Source organism: Cyprinus carpio, chromosome B17 (assembly GCF_018340385.1).
Source record: "Cyprinus carpio isolate SPL01 chromosome B17, ASM1834038v1, whole genome shotgun sequence".
Taxonomy (NCBI): Eukaryota; Metazoa; Chordata; class Actinopteri; order Cypriniformes; family Cyprinidae; genus Cyprinus; species Cyprinus carpio.
The window spans coordinates 1,079,129-1,095,847 of NC_056613.1; the positions used below are offsets into that span (position 1 = coordinate 1,079,129).

At 33.3% G+C, this 16,719-nt stretch overlaps 2 protein-coding genes across 3 annotated transcripts in view; one reads left to right on the plus strand and one right to left on the minus strand.

Annotated features, from left to right (window-relative positions):
• LOC109084950 (1-phosphatidylinositol 4,5-bisphosphate phosphodiesterase beta-4-like) overlaps positions 1-16,719 on the minus strand; it is a 347,521-nt gene that overhangs the window by 162,987 nt on the left and 167,815 nt on the right.
• Positions 1-16,719, plus strand: part of LOC109078138 (gamma-2-syntrophin-like) — a 70,350-nt gene that overhangs the window by 6,272 nt on the left and 47,359 nt on the right. For both annotated transcript variants that reach the window (XM_042743159.1, XM_042743160.1), the window contains exons 2-6: positions 10,369-10,506; positions 12,051-12,107; positions 12,376-12,433; positions 13,461-13,504; positions 15,101-15,142. In XM_042743159.1, coding sequence (XP_042599093.1) covers positions 10,369-10,506; positions 12,051-12,107; positions 12,376-12,433; positions 13,461-13,504; positions 15,101-15,142 — 339 coding nt within the window. The remainder of the gene's footprint in view (positions 1-10,368; positions 10,507-12,050; positions 12,108-12,375; positions 12,434-13,460; positions 13,505-15,100; positions 15,143-16,719) is intronic.

Genomic DNA, 16,719 nt, shown 5'->3' on the forward strand with positions numbered 1-16,719 from the left:
TATATAATTCTATAAAATTATATAATTCTATTTAGTTTTATAAAATAAAATTATAGACAAATAATAAATAAATACAATGACACAATAAAACTTGCGTAAACTTGATAAATAAATTAACAAAAGCTATAGTTTATAGTTAAAATTTTATTTTTAATTCGATAAAAGCAGCCTTGGTGAGCATAATTTAAAAGTAAATGTTTTGCATCTTTTTGAAATGGACTGAATAGACTTCATTAAACTCAAACATGTTACTTGAAATTGTTAAACTTGAGATTCACCCTCAGTTCATTTTATAGCTGTTGCACTCGAGTCCATCGTCATCTGCGTCTTTTAATTAAAGCCCTTTGCGTTAGTTCAGTGACTGTGTTGTGCTGACTGATGAGACGTCTCTTCACAAGGACGAGTGACCATAGTTGTGTCTAAATGCGCTGAAACGGATGTCATTGGCTGTATGAGTTCAGCCGGGAGTGTAATTTGATAGGATTGTAAGCTCAGTTTAATGGACAAAAAGATGAAAGAAATCATGATGACCTGCAGAAACTGTGCTTTGTACTTTGGAGGCCTAAATGGAATTGTAGGGAATAAAAAGCATACTTTTTGACGTAGAAATGTAGCCGAGTAAAAGGACAGGGTTTCGGTTTCAATAATACTTGAGTAAAGTAAAATATCCTTTGAGTAATTTACATAGTCGACAGATGATTTTATATAAAGTGACTTTCTACACACAGTACATGTGTTTCCAGAGATTTGAGATATGACCTTGCTGTTGCTGCCACTTTAAATGTAAAAAAATAGGCAACGATAAATAAGTCTTTCCAAACTTTCAACTAGTAAAGCATGCATGATTTAGCAACTTTGTTTTTGTTGAGTATCACATTTGATATATTGATAGGCTTTTATGGCTCATATAGACTTAAAATAATCTAAATATCAGTGGTCACTCTATACCTCCAATAATATCTCTTAGTAAGATGAGATGTAAATGATCCAAACATATAATGCAGTGATTGAGAGATGAAGAAATAAAGGCTCCTCAGAAGATGTGAGATGTTCTGGAGGCTTGAGAAGATCATTCCTCCGCTGAGGAACAGTGAAAGTAAAGCTTCTGGAAACAAACGCTCCTCAAAAGATCCTGATGATCAGATTTGAGACTCTAAAACATGATTGATGGAGAATCAAGTAAAGCTGAGCTGCTTCAGTCCAGGAAGAGTTCATCTGGAAATATTACTAGAGTTATTCTGATGTTTACTTGATTAAAATCACTCAAGATTTGAGAGCAGAAAGCTTGAGCTGAAGGCAGATGTTTGTACAATTAGACTAAAAGAGCTTTTACTGGATAAAAACTCTATCAATCAGAGACAGAAGACATTGAGAAGATTGTGTGCGACGGGTTTAACAATCAAAGTTTGATCATTGCACATCAAATATGATACAGCAGGCTTATAGGGTTAAACCCAGTTAACAATTTTTTTTTTTTCAGAACATTCAAAAGTAACGTTCCCATAATGTTTGCAAAATAATCAAATGTAACATTTCAAGTCACGTTTCCTTTTGAACATTAAAAAGAACTTGAATGTTTTGAACACTCAGTAACATTCAGAAATAATGTTCTCAGAACGTAAGCAGAACATATTTTTGTAAGTGAATGTGTTTCAGTCCCGCTGCTCTGCTGTAGTTCATGTTTCCAAGAGTAAATAATGATTATGGATCACTCGGCTTTACTCTTCTGCTCCGATTCCACTTGCTTGAATGATTTCTGGCTGAGATGCGGTAACTACTGTCTACAGCGATGTGTGTGAGCTTCCCTGCCGAGTGAGAATGCATTGAATTTATTACAGCCCGCGGCTTCACGGTGGCCATCAGGGTAATTTGATTGATCCATGAGTTGTCCTCTCTGCCACTTTCCACGCTGATTATCAGAATGGCTGAACACTTGAACTCTGTGATTGGCACGTCTTTGATATCTGAGCACTCAGGACACACACGGCCCGATCAATTGTTCATATGCATTCACGATTGCATAAGGTACAGACTTTAAATCCTCATGCAAAAGCATCTATATTGACTATTACTGCCGTCCTCGAGGAGAAAGACTATCCGTGGCGTTCCAGGCCTGCAGCGGTGCCACATTATTATCTGTGATCTGATCTCCAGACAGCAGTTGACCTTCATTCTTCTTCTAATTATTATCTTGATTGAAGGCGTCCAGTGGCGCTCTCTCGCCTGCCTTTGTAGTGAATTCAAATTACAGGCAATATCTCACAATTACAATGGCAAACACTTAAAAGAAATCATCGTTTGAAGCAGATAATTGACCTTAAAGGCGTTTCAAATCACAGATCTAATAAATCTAAGTTTCGTCGCTTGATAAGGTCATTTTCAGACAGCAGTAGATACGGGTGGGTGGCGTGACTAAAGCCTTATATCATTCTGTGAGTAATTCTGGATCGAAGTGACGTGTGCATCACAACATAAGACTTATTTTTGCTTGAATTGATCATTTTCTCTTGCAAACCCCCCCCCCCCCCCCCCCCCCCCCCCCCCCCCCCCCCAAAAAAAAAGAAAACTAATTTCAAAGGATTTTTTTTTTTTAAAAGAAGTCTCTTCTCATCAACAATGCATTAATTAAAAAAAAAAAAATGCAGTAAAAACAGTAAAATATTATTTCAGTTTAAAATAACTGTTTTTCTGTGTGAATATATTTTAAAATGTAATTTATTGCTGTGATCAAAGCTGAATTTTCAGCGCAAACTTTTGAATGGCACTATAAATTTATCGTAAGGTTATAAATAGAGAGAGACTTTTAGGGTCTTTTTGGCAGCAGGTGTATCATGCTGTGGCTTGTGAACTAATATGTTACTCTGAAAAGACTTTAGCTATAGCATTTACAGTAAGATTTGTTTCTGATAATTGTTTACAATGCATTTAAATGCAAAACATTTGTGTCTTTTGTTATGATTTCTGAAAACTTTTTTTTAACACTGTAAAGTCTACTTTATCATATTTAATGCACAAGGCCTCTAAATGATCAACATGATGGAAACTTTACTGTTTAACCCTTTGCACACATGCCGTCTGTCTCTGATTGATATTTTAGAGGTATTTTTTAAATCCAGTAAAAGCTCTTTTAGTCTAATTGTACAAATGTCTGCCATCAGCTCAAGCTTTCTGCTCTCAAATCTTGAGTGATTTTATCAAGTAAACATTAGAATAACTGTAGTAATATTTCCAGATGAACTCTTCCTGGACTGAAGCAGCTCAGCTTTACTTGATTCTCCATCAATCATGTTTTAGAGTCTCAAATCTGATCATCAGGATCTTTTGAGGATCGTTTGTTTCCAGAAGCTTTACTTTCACTGTTCCTCAGCGGAGGAATGATCTTCACAAGCCTCCAGAACATCTCACATCTTCTGAGGAGTCTTTATTTCTTCATCTCTCAATCACTGCATTATATGTTCGGATCATTTACATCTCATCTCACTGAGACATATTATTGGAGGTATAGAGTGACGACTCATATTTATGTAATTTTATGTAAGTATACTGTTATAAAGAGCTCATTGATATGTTTGATTCATCTTTTTGTCCATATAAATAATAGCATCTGCATCAAGTTGCATGTTTTTGCTCATTTTGGGTCTATGAATAAAGCTGAGCTGTTTTTCCTCCATATTCTCACTATATCTGACTTTGTGAGCCATATAAGCCGGATGCATCAAATATGATACAGAACAAAAAACACATGCAAACTTTCAAATGGTTCAGTAAACTTCCGTTTAAAATGATGTGTTTTTTTTTCTAACTATTGTTTCATATGTCAGGCTTTACCAGGTTAAGGAAGGATATCCAACTGTAACACAAGGCATCTCTTTCACGCATTCATTGCTTTCTTCTTAAATGCTCCACTGGATGTGCAGAACATCTTCAGATGTCTGGATGCAGTTTGTGGAGTTTTTTTACTCTTGAGTTGTTTCTTTAAAAAATCTGACAGAATCTACACCGCTTTAAAGTTCCTCCTCGTCTTGTTTGGGATGCGTCCCTCTGTTTTTTTCACATTTCACACATGCCACTTGAATATATATATATATATATAAAGTATATTTTACCACAGAATCTCATTTCTACCGTTGCATGCTACATACTCAGTCCCAAGAGTAACTATGGGATTTATTCTAGAATGCACAAAAGCATGATTTGAAACTGCGATGCATTTCTCCCGGGTTATCCCTAATTCCAGATGGCTTTCAGTAGAAGAGATGAAAACCAATATGGACAAAAGCAACATATGCCATATGTGCGTTTCCCTAGTGGAGCTGCTCTCTTTGTGTTCAAACGCAGGCAAGATATTCAGATGCATCTTCAGTATAGACATCTTGTGGATGGCACATTTATTCATGTCATGCACGGTGTATTTTGGGAGTTTTTCATTGTCATCGTCTACACAGATTAGACGCTATTTCTGGAAACAAATTGCATTGTGAAAAGTATTTTATGAACTAGCTGGTTTGCATTTGCCGAAGGAAATGTGATGCTTCTTTCCTGTCTGAGGTGATACTGTTGGACAGTTCATGAGATCTCACCTGTATTTTTTTACAGTTGTATTTATATCTTATATTATTTATTTAGTATATGCATGTACTATGTTAAAATTAGTGTTACTATGGTAATATCAGTGTTATTTTTAGTAATGTTGTTACTTTTTTATTATGTAATTTTAGTACTATAATACACACACAATATATATTTAATATCAGTTATTTTAGTATCATTCATATACTATTACAGTTTTTATTAATATTTTGAGTTTTTGTAATTTTGTAAAAATATTTTATGTTTCCATTTTAATTTTTTTATTTAAAGTTTTAAACATTTTGGTAATTTTGTTTTTGTAATTTTAAATTGTCTATAAAGTTTATGACAGTTTTAGTATTTAAACTTTTCATACATTTTGTTATTTGTTATATAGTTTAATAAATATTTTATAAGTAATATATACAAGTAATGAATGTATTTTATATAATATAATACAGTATAATATATTTTATAAGCAATAAATGTTTTATGGTTTTAGTTTTAGTTATTATAATATTCATATATGGGACTTTTTTTCACTGTAATAGTCTTCTCTAGCCACTATTCCTTAACAAAATGCACAGTGAAGAGCACTATAGAAACTAGCTGTCTGCATTTGCTGAAGTAAATGTGAAGCTGCTTCCCTGTCTGAGGTGATACTCTTGGACATTTCATGAGGTCTGGCTGTAGAAGCTGTTTTTGCTCAGAGTTGGTGCCCGAGGGCCGTCATGCAGAGGTGACCCTTAGCCAGATCCTTCGGCCAAATCTGGATTTCAGTCCCAACCAAACCATCAGGCCGTGACAGCCCCAGTTGTGGCCTTGAGCGAAGCATCTAAGCCCAGATTTCTCCAGAGACTCTACCACAGAATGAAGGCTTTCCCGGTTATCTTTGCAAACGCTGTATAAATATAGCAAGAGCTCACCTTTCCTGCATGTTGAGCGTGTGTGCGCTCTCTAACTCCAAACTTTGATTAATTATATTCTCCCTAACGGGAGACTCACTTGACCTACATCCCGGTGTCTCCGGAGAGAATGGGTTTAGGTGCCAGAGAGAGAACTAGGCCAGAACAGAGAGACTATGGGTCTGTCAGAACCAGACTTATCATCATCATCATCATCATCGTCAGCAGAAGCAGCACAGGATGGACAAACACATGCACTGCACGAAATACATGATGCTTCTGCAGCTCACACACTAAAAATCAAAAGGAAAAAATAAGACACATTATACATATAATATCTAATAATAATAATGATTGACGATATAGTCAGTATATAATGTAATACTGTGTGCGTGTGTGTGTGTGTGTGTGTGTATATATATATATATATATATATATATATATATATATATACAACTCTGGTAGTAACAGTATTATTTTTGTGTCACTGATATTCTATTATAGTTTTTGTTAATTTTTTTTATTTTATTTTCACATTTTCTTATTTTCATGTTTTCTGCTTACATTTTTATTTTTTATGTTTCATTTCATTCAGAGTTTTAGTAATTCTGTTGTGTTCTTTTGAAATGTCAATTATGTCTTTATACAGTAGTATTTTAGTTTATATTATCCAGGGTTATTATCGTTAGCTAAAAATATACATTTTCATTGTGTCAACTGAAATAACAATGAAAACAGTTGAAAAAGTATGAAAACAACTAAGTATAATTGCACTTCAATTTTTGATTTTAATTCAAAAATATATCTAGAAAGTATGATTTATATTTCCCTTTTTTTTGCATTGCAATTTTGCATAATTCAGTGTAAAATAAACAGAAATGATGATTCTGTCTACAAAAAAATTGAAGAAAATCTATAAATATATCAGTATTTCTTCAGACTGAAAGCTCTGATGGAGGTTCTTCATTGCATCATTGTGAATACAAATAAACCACAGCAGATGTGACTGAATGTGTGTTGTTATTCTGTTGGGAATATCAAATATCACTGATTGATTTTATATGTTGATTTTGCACTCCAGACATAAATTAAGAGATAACTGTAACTGCAGCCGGATTTTATCAGAAACAGTGGTCAAATATCAAAGCTGAAGTCTGAAATCTTTCTAATGATGCTCATTTTGTCCAGAAGAGTGTGGTGTTTTAGCAGGCAGTGAATGTTGAACAACAGCAATCTGGGGCCGCCAGCCTCAACGCTCTTTATTTTATTGATGCAAAATATAATTTCTCTCTTCTTCCAATATCACCCAGTCATTTCATCAGTTTCATCTGCTGTGATAACTTGACTTGCAGTCAATTATTCTGAAGCGAATTTGAGGATGTTCTTCTCGTCTCCGTCTCATGAGGGGGGTTTTGCTGTGCTGCTGTTCATCTGTGCGTGACCAAACATCACGCCGCTTGTTATTTGTTTTTGGAGATTCCTGTCAGCTATCTTCAGCTGTTCTGAATGACACAGAAGCTGCAGTTTGATGTTTTCAGTGATGTTTGCGCAGATAAACGCTGCTAGAGTGATGTTTCTTTATGAGAGTGTGTTGATCTAGCTGAAACATGTCCTGCAAAGTTTATGAAGTTGCACTGAAATATGAGAGTCAGTCCCTTAAAATTAATAATTCTGTGTCACTCTTGAACCTGTGATTGTTCACATTACTAATGCTTTAAACCTCAAAGTGTTACTTTAATATAATTGAGATATTATTATAGTTTTATTAAGATTTTGAATTAGTTTTTATTTCGACATTCTGTTTTTATTTTGGTACATTTTGTTTTATTTTAGTATAATTTAAATGCTATTAGTATTTTTATTAATGTTTTTAATTAGCATTTCATTTTGTTATTTTCAAAATTATTATTATTTTAAATTTCAGTTAAAGTTTTAGTAAGTTTATATGTTAAAATATGTCTACATAGTTTTAATTAAGTAAATTATTATTATTTTATTTATTTCAGGTTCTGTTTTATAGTACATCATGTTAAACTAAATGAAAATTAGAAATAGGCCTATTTCTTTATATATATATATATATATATATATATATATATATATATATATATATATTTATATATATTATTTTCAATAAGTTTTTAAATATTTTCCATCAGTGTTGTTTTAGTATCATTGAAATGCATTCATTGTTTTTATTAATATTTTTAATATTTAATATTTTTTTTATATGTGTAAGTCGTTATTTTGATATTTAGTTAATTTTTTAGTTTTTAGAAACTATGAATCAGATAAACCATTGCGTTGCAAAATGATTCACTGTGAAGCGCTACAAATGGATCACATATCTATGCGAATCATTCAGATCGGAGCTTCGGAGGTAGTTCACAAATCATTTCACGAATTGAATAATTCATGATTCATGCTCCCCAGTCACGATATAAAATGATTGCTTGCGAATCATTATACAGATCGGGACTAAGTAGAGCGGCTTGCGAATCATTTTGTGGGGGTTAGCGAATCATTTGATTCAGATCAGGTTTTCAGAAATACGTGTCGCAAATCATTTAATTCAAATCTTTTTTTTTTTTTTTATTAAACAGTACAAAACATCAAACCGTTTAGGCAGTACAGTTATAAAAACAAAGAAAAGAAAGAATACACAAATACAGATCCCTTAGGAAAATTAACCATGGTTTATTATAGTAAAAGTGTAGTAACCATTATTATTATTATTATTAATTAATTTATTTATTTATTTTTTGTATAACCACAGTTTTACTATAAATAGCATGGTTAAACTATGGTAAACATGGAGACCGAGATGGCAGAAAGCGCACCCTGTTTGTTTTCTTTATTTTACAAAAGGTTTTTGTAAGGTTTTGTTGTGTCGTATGACCAAAAGTAATGGAGTGGAAGCTCTTTTCTGCTGTTATTGGGATCGTTATCGAGTGCAGGAGCCCACTTGTTGCACTCTATATAAGTTCTACGGCTTCAATTGTTTGTAAAAGCAAATTAAAACATCCCTGTGAGGTTTATCTTAAACATTTCATTGTTTTGCATTTATTTTAAGTAGCATTTTTTGTGGTTTTAGTGACTTTAGCCCAGGTTTTAATTTCCGATGGCTATGAGCCATAATCCTGTTGATAGAAGCATTGTGTGTTTTTATTTCATGAAGCTGCTGTTCTCTCTGCTCTGTAATGGGTGTGTTAGTGTTGTATAGTACATGGGAGAACGTGTGACGAGAAGAGACAGACTGCTGTCAGAATGACTGAAGACCTTGTTCCTCCACTGCTGTGATTCTTTGAGCTCCTCAGTTCAGTTCTGCTCAGGTTGCAGGTTTGAAAGCATCAGGAGCCCTTCAGGAAGAAAGCGATCCTCAGCGCAGATGTGAAGCCACAGAGAGCCTGATAAATAAAGATTGTAATTGATTTCATTGCGAGGAGTATTCTTCAGCCAAGGGAAGCTCCTCCGGGACGCTTTTGTGGGTTAACTGAATTAACACTGCTCTCTCGACTCAGAGAAAACCTGAAAGTAATTGAAAGATCCACAGGCAACTTTTCTGTTGCATTTATTCAGTTTATCTTCCTGAGGAGACAGAGAAAAACTTCACAAAGTGGAGTCAAATACTGCGACAATAAGGAAAAACCTGTTGTTTTACATTAATCTCAGTCTTGTGTGCTTTACAGGGATAGTTCATCTGAAAAGAGAAAGGGTTTTCTGTGAGTTTCCTGCACAAAGCTCTCACATGACTTACAGTTCTACAGTTACATTACCGCATTTTAGCAGATGCTTTTATCCAAAGCACCTTACACAAGAGGAACAAAGAAATTCAAGAGCCAACAATATTTATATCTTGCATGAGTCAAATCTTGTACTTTTATGATATTTTTTATTTATGTTTTATATGCCTTGTTTGCAGGTATTCCCTATCTTTTTTGTCATCTGAACCTCTTTGAGATAAAATATTTATTTAAGTCCCTATGAGATTTTAAGTTAATATTTCAATAATTTAACAACATGTTTGCATGCTCACTAGTGTTATGTGACGTAGATAAACAAAATATTTTAAATATCTTTTTAGTAAGTGTATTATTTTGACTTGTTCATATTGTAAAATTATTTATTCTAAATTTAAATTTAAAACTAAAATTTATTAAGTTAGTTATTTAGTTATTTAATATGTATTTATTTGACTTGCATATAAAATTTCATTCAAATTTCATGGATTATACAGATTTAATATAAACTACTAATCTTGATATATCCTTATTCATAGATAGATAGATAGATAGATAGATACATACATATATTTTAAAAAATAGCTATGTGAACAGTAAAATAAGTGGGTGTTTGTATTTATGTATTTATTGTTTTATTTATTTATTTGCCTGATATTACCTGTTTTTGAAATTTGAGGCTTTATGTCAATTAATACACACACACACACATACACACACACACATATATATATATATATATATATATATATATGCACATTTATATACATTTCAATAATTAAATAGTTTATTATTAATTATGTGCATCTATTTGATTTTATTTAAATAATCATATTTTCAAACTGCATTTCTTCAAATTGCTTAGTATCAGGATAAATCCATTAATTATGAAGCCAATTAATTTAGTTCAGTTAAAGAGTATGAACAAAATATGACTAACTGCAGAACACATATTATTTTGAGTGCATGATGAAGTGTTTATTTTGGCGCAAACTGTTCCTTTTAGACAAACAACTGTTTGAATACATGAATAATGTTAAATTTTATAATTCTCTATAAAATTTCCAAAATATTATTATTATTTTTTCCCGTTTATTAATCAATCTAAATCTTATGATGTCTTCTAACACGTTTGTTTCTTGCCTTTTCAACAGACAAAAACCGGACTTGCCCTTTTGTATGACGAACACACAAGTAACACATACGACGTTCGTTTAAAGTTAATGAAAGAGCTGTTAATCATACAGAAGCAGGATGTGGTTTGTGTGAGCGGCGGTGACTCCCATCTAAATGTAAGTACTGAGTCTTTACCTTCCATTGGATCATGACTCAAACACATTCATCATGTGCTCATCACTGTTAATCACAGTCGGCCGCAGGAGAGGGTTTTGTTCACAGATTACAGAACAAGATGCAGTAGACAAGTTTTCATTACATTTGACATCATTGTCATGAAGCACACACCACTTCATTGTTTCATGAGATGCATCATCATCATTCATAAATGACGTCAGTGGCTTCATGCTCCGGCCCCTGATGCTATCAAAACACAATGACAGTCATTAAATGTGTACAAGCACAGTGGAAATCCCAATATATTTCCCAATAGTCCAATAGTCATAATCAACATCATTAGTGAGGTTTAGAGCATCATTATAATCTGTTTTATAGCTATAAGTGACCTGATCCATCATTTAGAGTCACTTTGACCCAGAAACACATTTTGAGTTTTGTGCAATTAAAAGAAAGTAAGAAAGAAAGTATCGGCTTTCTGTAACTAATTATGGTTTCACTCTAAAGTGAGATCATTTACGTTTTGGCCATCATAAACCTTTGTTACTGAGAAATTGTTGGCAATCCTTTGGATGTTATTTGATAGAGTTTCATAAAGTCTTCCCATTTTATTTGATCAACTTATTCCCATAAAGATTACTAAAACATTACAGTGATTCATCACAATATGAGGTGAACATTGTTTGAATATCTTGATAAAACTGACAAAATTTGGAAAGTTGAGATATATGTATTTATTTCTTTATTTATTTTTATATATTATTATATATATTTTTATATTTAAAAAATTAGACACATAAACAGTAAAAATTTATGAATTTTCTTTTTTTGTTTATTTTCCCCCTAATTCCCCCTAATATTAGCTATATTTGAAAGTTTTTAGATGTCTTTTTTAATCTTATTTGAAAAAAAATTGTGAACAGTAAAATAAGTGGGTGTTTGTATTTATGTATTTATTGTTTTATTTATTTATTTGTCTGATATTACCTGTTTTTGAAATTTGAGGCTTTATGTTAGTATATATATATATATATATTATATATATATATATTATATATATATATATATATATATATATATATATATATATATATAACATTAAACACATAAACAATAGAAAAGTATAAATTTTATTTTATTTTATTTTAATGCCCAATATTACCTGCAAGTTATGGAAGTTATGAATTTTTATCTTTTTAAAACGTTATTTATAAAAACACTGGACATAAACAACATAATGTATTTAATTACTTTTTTATTGTTTTTTATGTGTTTTTTTGTTTGTTTGTTTGTTTGTTTGTTTTTGTTTTTTGCTTGATATTACCTGTATTTTAAAAGTTGAAACTTTTTTTTTTTTTTTTTTTTTTTTTTGTTATATCAATAGTAATATTTATTTATTTATTTGGCCTGATATTATCTGTATAAAGCATTTTTGTGTAAAGGCTTCAACTGAAGTGTTGCCTTATGACCACTTCTCTCTATATTATGTGTCATGTGGTTGATACTATGAATATTTTACCAACTAAATTCCCATTTTTTAAAGCACAGAACTGTTGTACTTCGAAGACAGCTGACTGGAGGTCTCGGTCTGAGTATCAAAGTAGGTCTTTTGCTTCTTTTAAAATCGTTCATTCACTTTAAAGAGCTTAATTAAACATGCTCAGGTAGTGCACGCGTATATCCAAAGGCCAGATAATTATTGCACAATATAAGTCTTTTAAAGATCAAAGAGGATCTTGATATAAGGATCATGTCTCATTAGTTTTATTCACAATTATCTTTGAAGAGGCAGTAGATTTGTATTGTTGAACAGTTCTGGATGTAAGAGGTAGAAGTCAATTTCCTTGACGGCTCTTCATGCATTTCAGGGGGGAGCTGAACATAAAGTGCCTGTGGTCATCTCAAAGATTTTCAAAGATCAAGTAGGTAAGATGACAAGTGTTCCTCCCATCCGCTGTAAAGCAAGGCACAGCGCTGGCGATAACTGCTAAAGGAGTAGTTAACCCAAAAATGAATTTGCTGAAAATGTGTTCACCCTCAGGATATCTACAGATGAGTTTGTTTCTTGATCAGATTTGGAGAAATGTAGCATTGCATCAGTGTCTCATCAATGGATGCTCTGCAGTGAATGGGTGCCGTCAGAATGAGAGTCCAAACAGCTGATAAAACCATCACAATCATCCACAAGTAATCCACAGCACTCCAGTCCATCAGTTAACATCTTATGTTTTTATCAGCTATTTGGACTCTCATTCTGACGGCACCCATTCACTGCAAAGCATCCATTGATTAGACACTGATGCAATGCATCAATACATTTCTCTAAATCTGATAAAGAAACAACCTCATCTGCATCTTGGATGGCCAGTGGTTGAACTATTCCTGTAATATATGGTGTAAGGTCTTGTAGAGTACAGTTCTTCCTACTTTTGTTTTTCATTTAAAATAAAAGCACTGCACAGCCTAAATGTACTGTAGTCCGTTTGATATCCCTATAATTAGCACTTGCTCGCATTATAGTTTATTCATCGCAAGTGTCTGACAGCAGCTGCTAACATGTGATTAGAATCAGTATTTGAGAACAGTTTATCTTTGTTGCATGCTATAGAGTTCAAATGTATTTTAATCATGGCTAATTCAAGACTGCAATTGCATTTGCAGTTTTAGTGCTTTTTATTAGCTTCCCGCTGTCCTTTCTTACTTCTGAGACGCTTAGCGTAGAAATATATCCGCCCTTGATACCAAAAAGCTTATGAAGTTTCATCATATTTGTCAGAAGGCATTGAACTAAAACCCAGATTTGTGTGAAATTCGTCCCAAAGCGCTTCGCTAGATCGAAAGGCTCATCAAGCTCAAATCCTGATTGCCATGTCATCGCATTAAAGCACTATTAAATGAGTAATTATGTCCCAATCTTTCCATTAACCTCTGGCCGGACTGTCCGGGGCTGCAGCCGATCAGACGGGGATGCTGTTTATCGGCGATGCTGTGTTGCAGGTCAGTGTTTCGGGCTTTTGCACGCTCTCGCTCCTGACGCGGCCCTCGGGGGCCAAGGGTGCATGTTAGAGCGCCGTTCCCTCTGCATTTTAATGACGCTTCCCTCTGATTCATTTTCTCTGGCTTGACTGGAGGTTTAACCTTTATCTCTTTGTATGAATCAGAGGAACAGCAACAGAGAGAGAGCAAGACATAGAGTAATAGTTCCTGTGGTGCGACTGAAACAAATGGTCTTATTACATTTTGAATGTCATTGAAGCTCTTTATATGTAGACCCTATAAATACACATACAGTACAAGTGTGAGATCACAAGGTGAAGTAAAAATCTAACTCTCCTCTTGAGGATCACCAAGTATGATTCATTTCAGTTAATTTGGAGGACAGCTTATATTTAATCAACCAAAAAACTTGCAGCATTTTAGTTTCATATCAAAGGATGCAGGTAAATACTGCTGTACTGTACATTTACTACTGACTGAGAGTGTAATCAGAGTTTTTATGCCACAAAATTATATTTTTTAAATCATATAATTTCTTTAAAAAAATCTGTATTACAGACCTCAGACTTATAAATGGCTGTGTGTATATAATAATTAATATATTTGTATACAGTGTGGAAACATTTTTTAAAACTATCAACACTAAAAATAAAATGAAAACAAAATATAAAATTTAATATTTTATAATTAACTAAAATCATAGGTCTTATTAAATTATATAATGGAATAAAAATACAGTTAAAATGATTTTGTACCCTAAATGTTGCGTTTGTGTGTGTGTGTATGTATGAAATTAATAAGAAATGTATTCATTTATTTATATATAATGAAATTAATAAGACATTTGTGTATTTATTTATATTTAATGAAATTAATAAGAAAATAATGCTTAATGCCACAAGAATGGATTTAAATTTTAACATTTCAAATTTAAAAGTGAAAGTGACAATTAAAGTTACACTAAAGACATATAGATATTAAGATTTCTATTTCAAATAATACAGTAGCTGTTCTTTTAAACTCTCTATTTATCAAAGAATCACGAAAAATAAAACATATCAGTTTCTATAAAAATACTGGACAGCACAGCTGTTTTCAGCATTGATGATTATAATCAGAAATGTTTCTTGAGCAGCAAATCAGCATATTAGAATGATTTGTAAAGATCATGTGACACTAAAGACTGGAGTAATGATGCTGAAAATACAGATTTGATTTAGAACAGTAATAATATTTCACAAATTTTACTGTTTTAACTGTAAAAAAAAAAAAAAAAAAAAAAAAATCGAATAAATGCAGCCTTGGTGAGCAGAAGACTTCTTTCAAAAGCATTAAAAAGCTTGCCAACACTTGAACAGTAGTGTACTTAAAAGTACAAAAAAATATTTCTAAAAATAAAATGTATGTTTGTATCACAGTGTATTTTGCAATAATTGTGGTTGTCATAAAAGTAATGTCAAGATATAAATTTTGGGGTGAATTGTGATCTCAGTATGTTTAGTTTAATACATACATACATATATATATATATATATATATATATATATATATATATATATTTTTTTTTTTTTTTTTTTTTTTTTTCTTTCTATGCAGGTCAATGGCATTAACGTGGAGAAGTGTACACACGAGGAAGTCGTGAGTATCTGATCAGCTGTTTCTTCCATGTTCTTGAAATGACTTTGAAGCAGAATCAATCAGATTCCACGGAAGCACTCGATCTTTTATATCAGCAGCGAGTGATTCTCTTCTCTCTGTACTGCCTCAGCTGTATCTGATCGATAGCGAGTAGATTCATCTTGAGAGAGAAAGGATGAGATCCTCGCTCACTCCGGCAGGTTCTTCTCTGTGATCCTGACAGCTGTTCCTCACATCTCCATCCAGACGTGATTAGTGATTTGAACAAACGCAGACTAACTCTAACATAACTAAGACCAGTTATACATAAGAGATGACGACAGAAATCATCCTATAGGACAGAAACATCACAAATCAGATCTGTAATGATCAGTGGAGATCAAATGAACGTTCTGCTTAGATGCTGAGTTGCTATTCACTCGTTTTCGTTAAAGGGGTCATATGATGTGATTTCAAATTTTCCTCTCTCTTTGGAGTGTTACAAGCTCTTGGTGAATAAAGAAGATCTGTGAAGTTGCAAAGACTAAACTCTCTAATCCAAAGAGATATTCTTTATAAAAGTTGAGACTCGTCCACGCTCCCCTGAAACGGCTCGTTCTAACACACCCCCAATCTCTACATCACAATGTGGGAAGATTTGCATAAAGGCAGAGGCAGAGTCCAGCCCGGGGTCATCACATGTGGTTGCTGCAAGACCAATGTAGGCTCCGTAGAATCCGCCGGCCGCACCGTTCTCAAGCCGCCCGCCTCTGCTCACTCAAGTCGGCCACGGCCCACTCTAGAGCGCATCTCACTCTAGGCCTTTGCTCATGCAAGGCCGTGGTGTGTGATTTTGTTCCATTGAGAAAGCAAAACTACTTTCCTTCCAAATTAAAAAACAAAAAAAAAATAAAAATCATGTTTATATCACCACTATAATAGTTTTTATGTATTTTTTTGTCTCGTCGCTCCGGCCGGACAAGGCTTCACAATATGTTTAGAGGCGTAACATTTCCGTCACACTCTTGAGGCATTCGGCAAATCACAATGTGCTGGATAGCCGGCCAATCACAACACACCTCGCTTTTCAGAGCGATAAGCTTTGTGAAAATTGACGTGTTTCAGAAGGCAGGGCATAGAGGAGAAACAATAATTTACAGTATGTGGACAATAATGTGTTTTTTAACCCTAGACCACATAAACACATTTCATTACACCAAATACACAAAATAATGTTCTTTTAGCAGCATCATATGACCCCTTTAACACTTTACAATAAGGTCTCATTTGCATTTGATTAGAACAGAGTGATTAATAAATGAGTAAAAGTAATTTAAAATCAATCCTAAATGTAACTGGAAGCCAGTGTAAGGACCTGAGGACTGGTGTGATATGCTCAGATTTTCTGGTTCTAGTCAGAATTCTGGCAGCAGCGTTCTGGATGAGCTGCAGCTGTCTAATGGTCTTCTTGGGAAGGTCAGAGAGGAGACCATTACAGTAGTCCACCCTGCTGGTGATAAAGGCATGAACAAGTTTTCCAAGTCTTGACTGGAAACAAACATCTAATTCTTGCACTGTTTTTGAGATGATAGTATGCT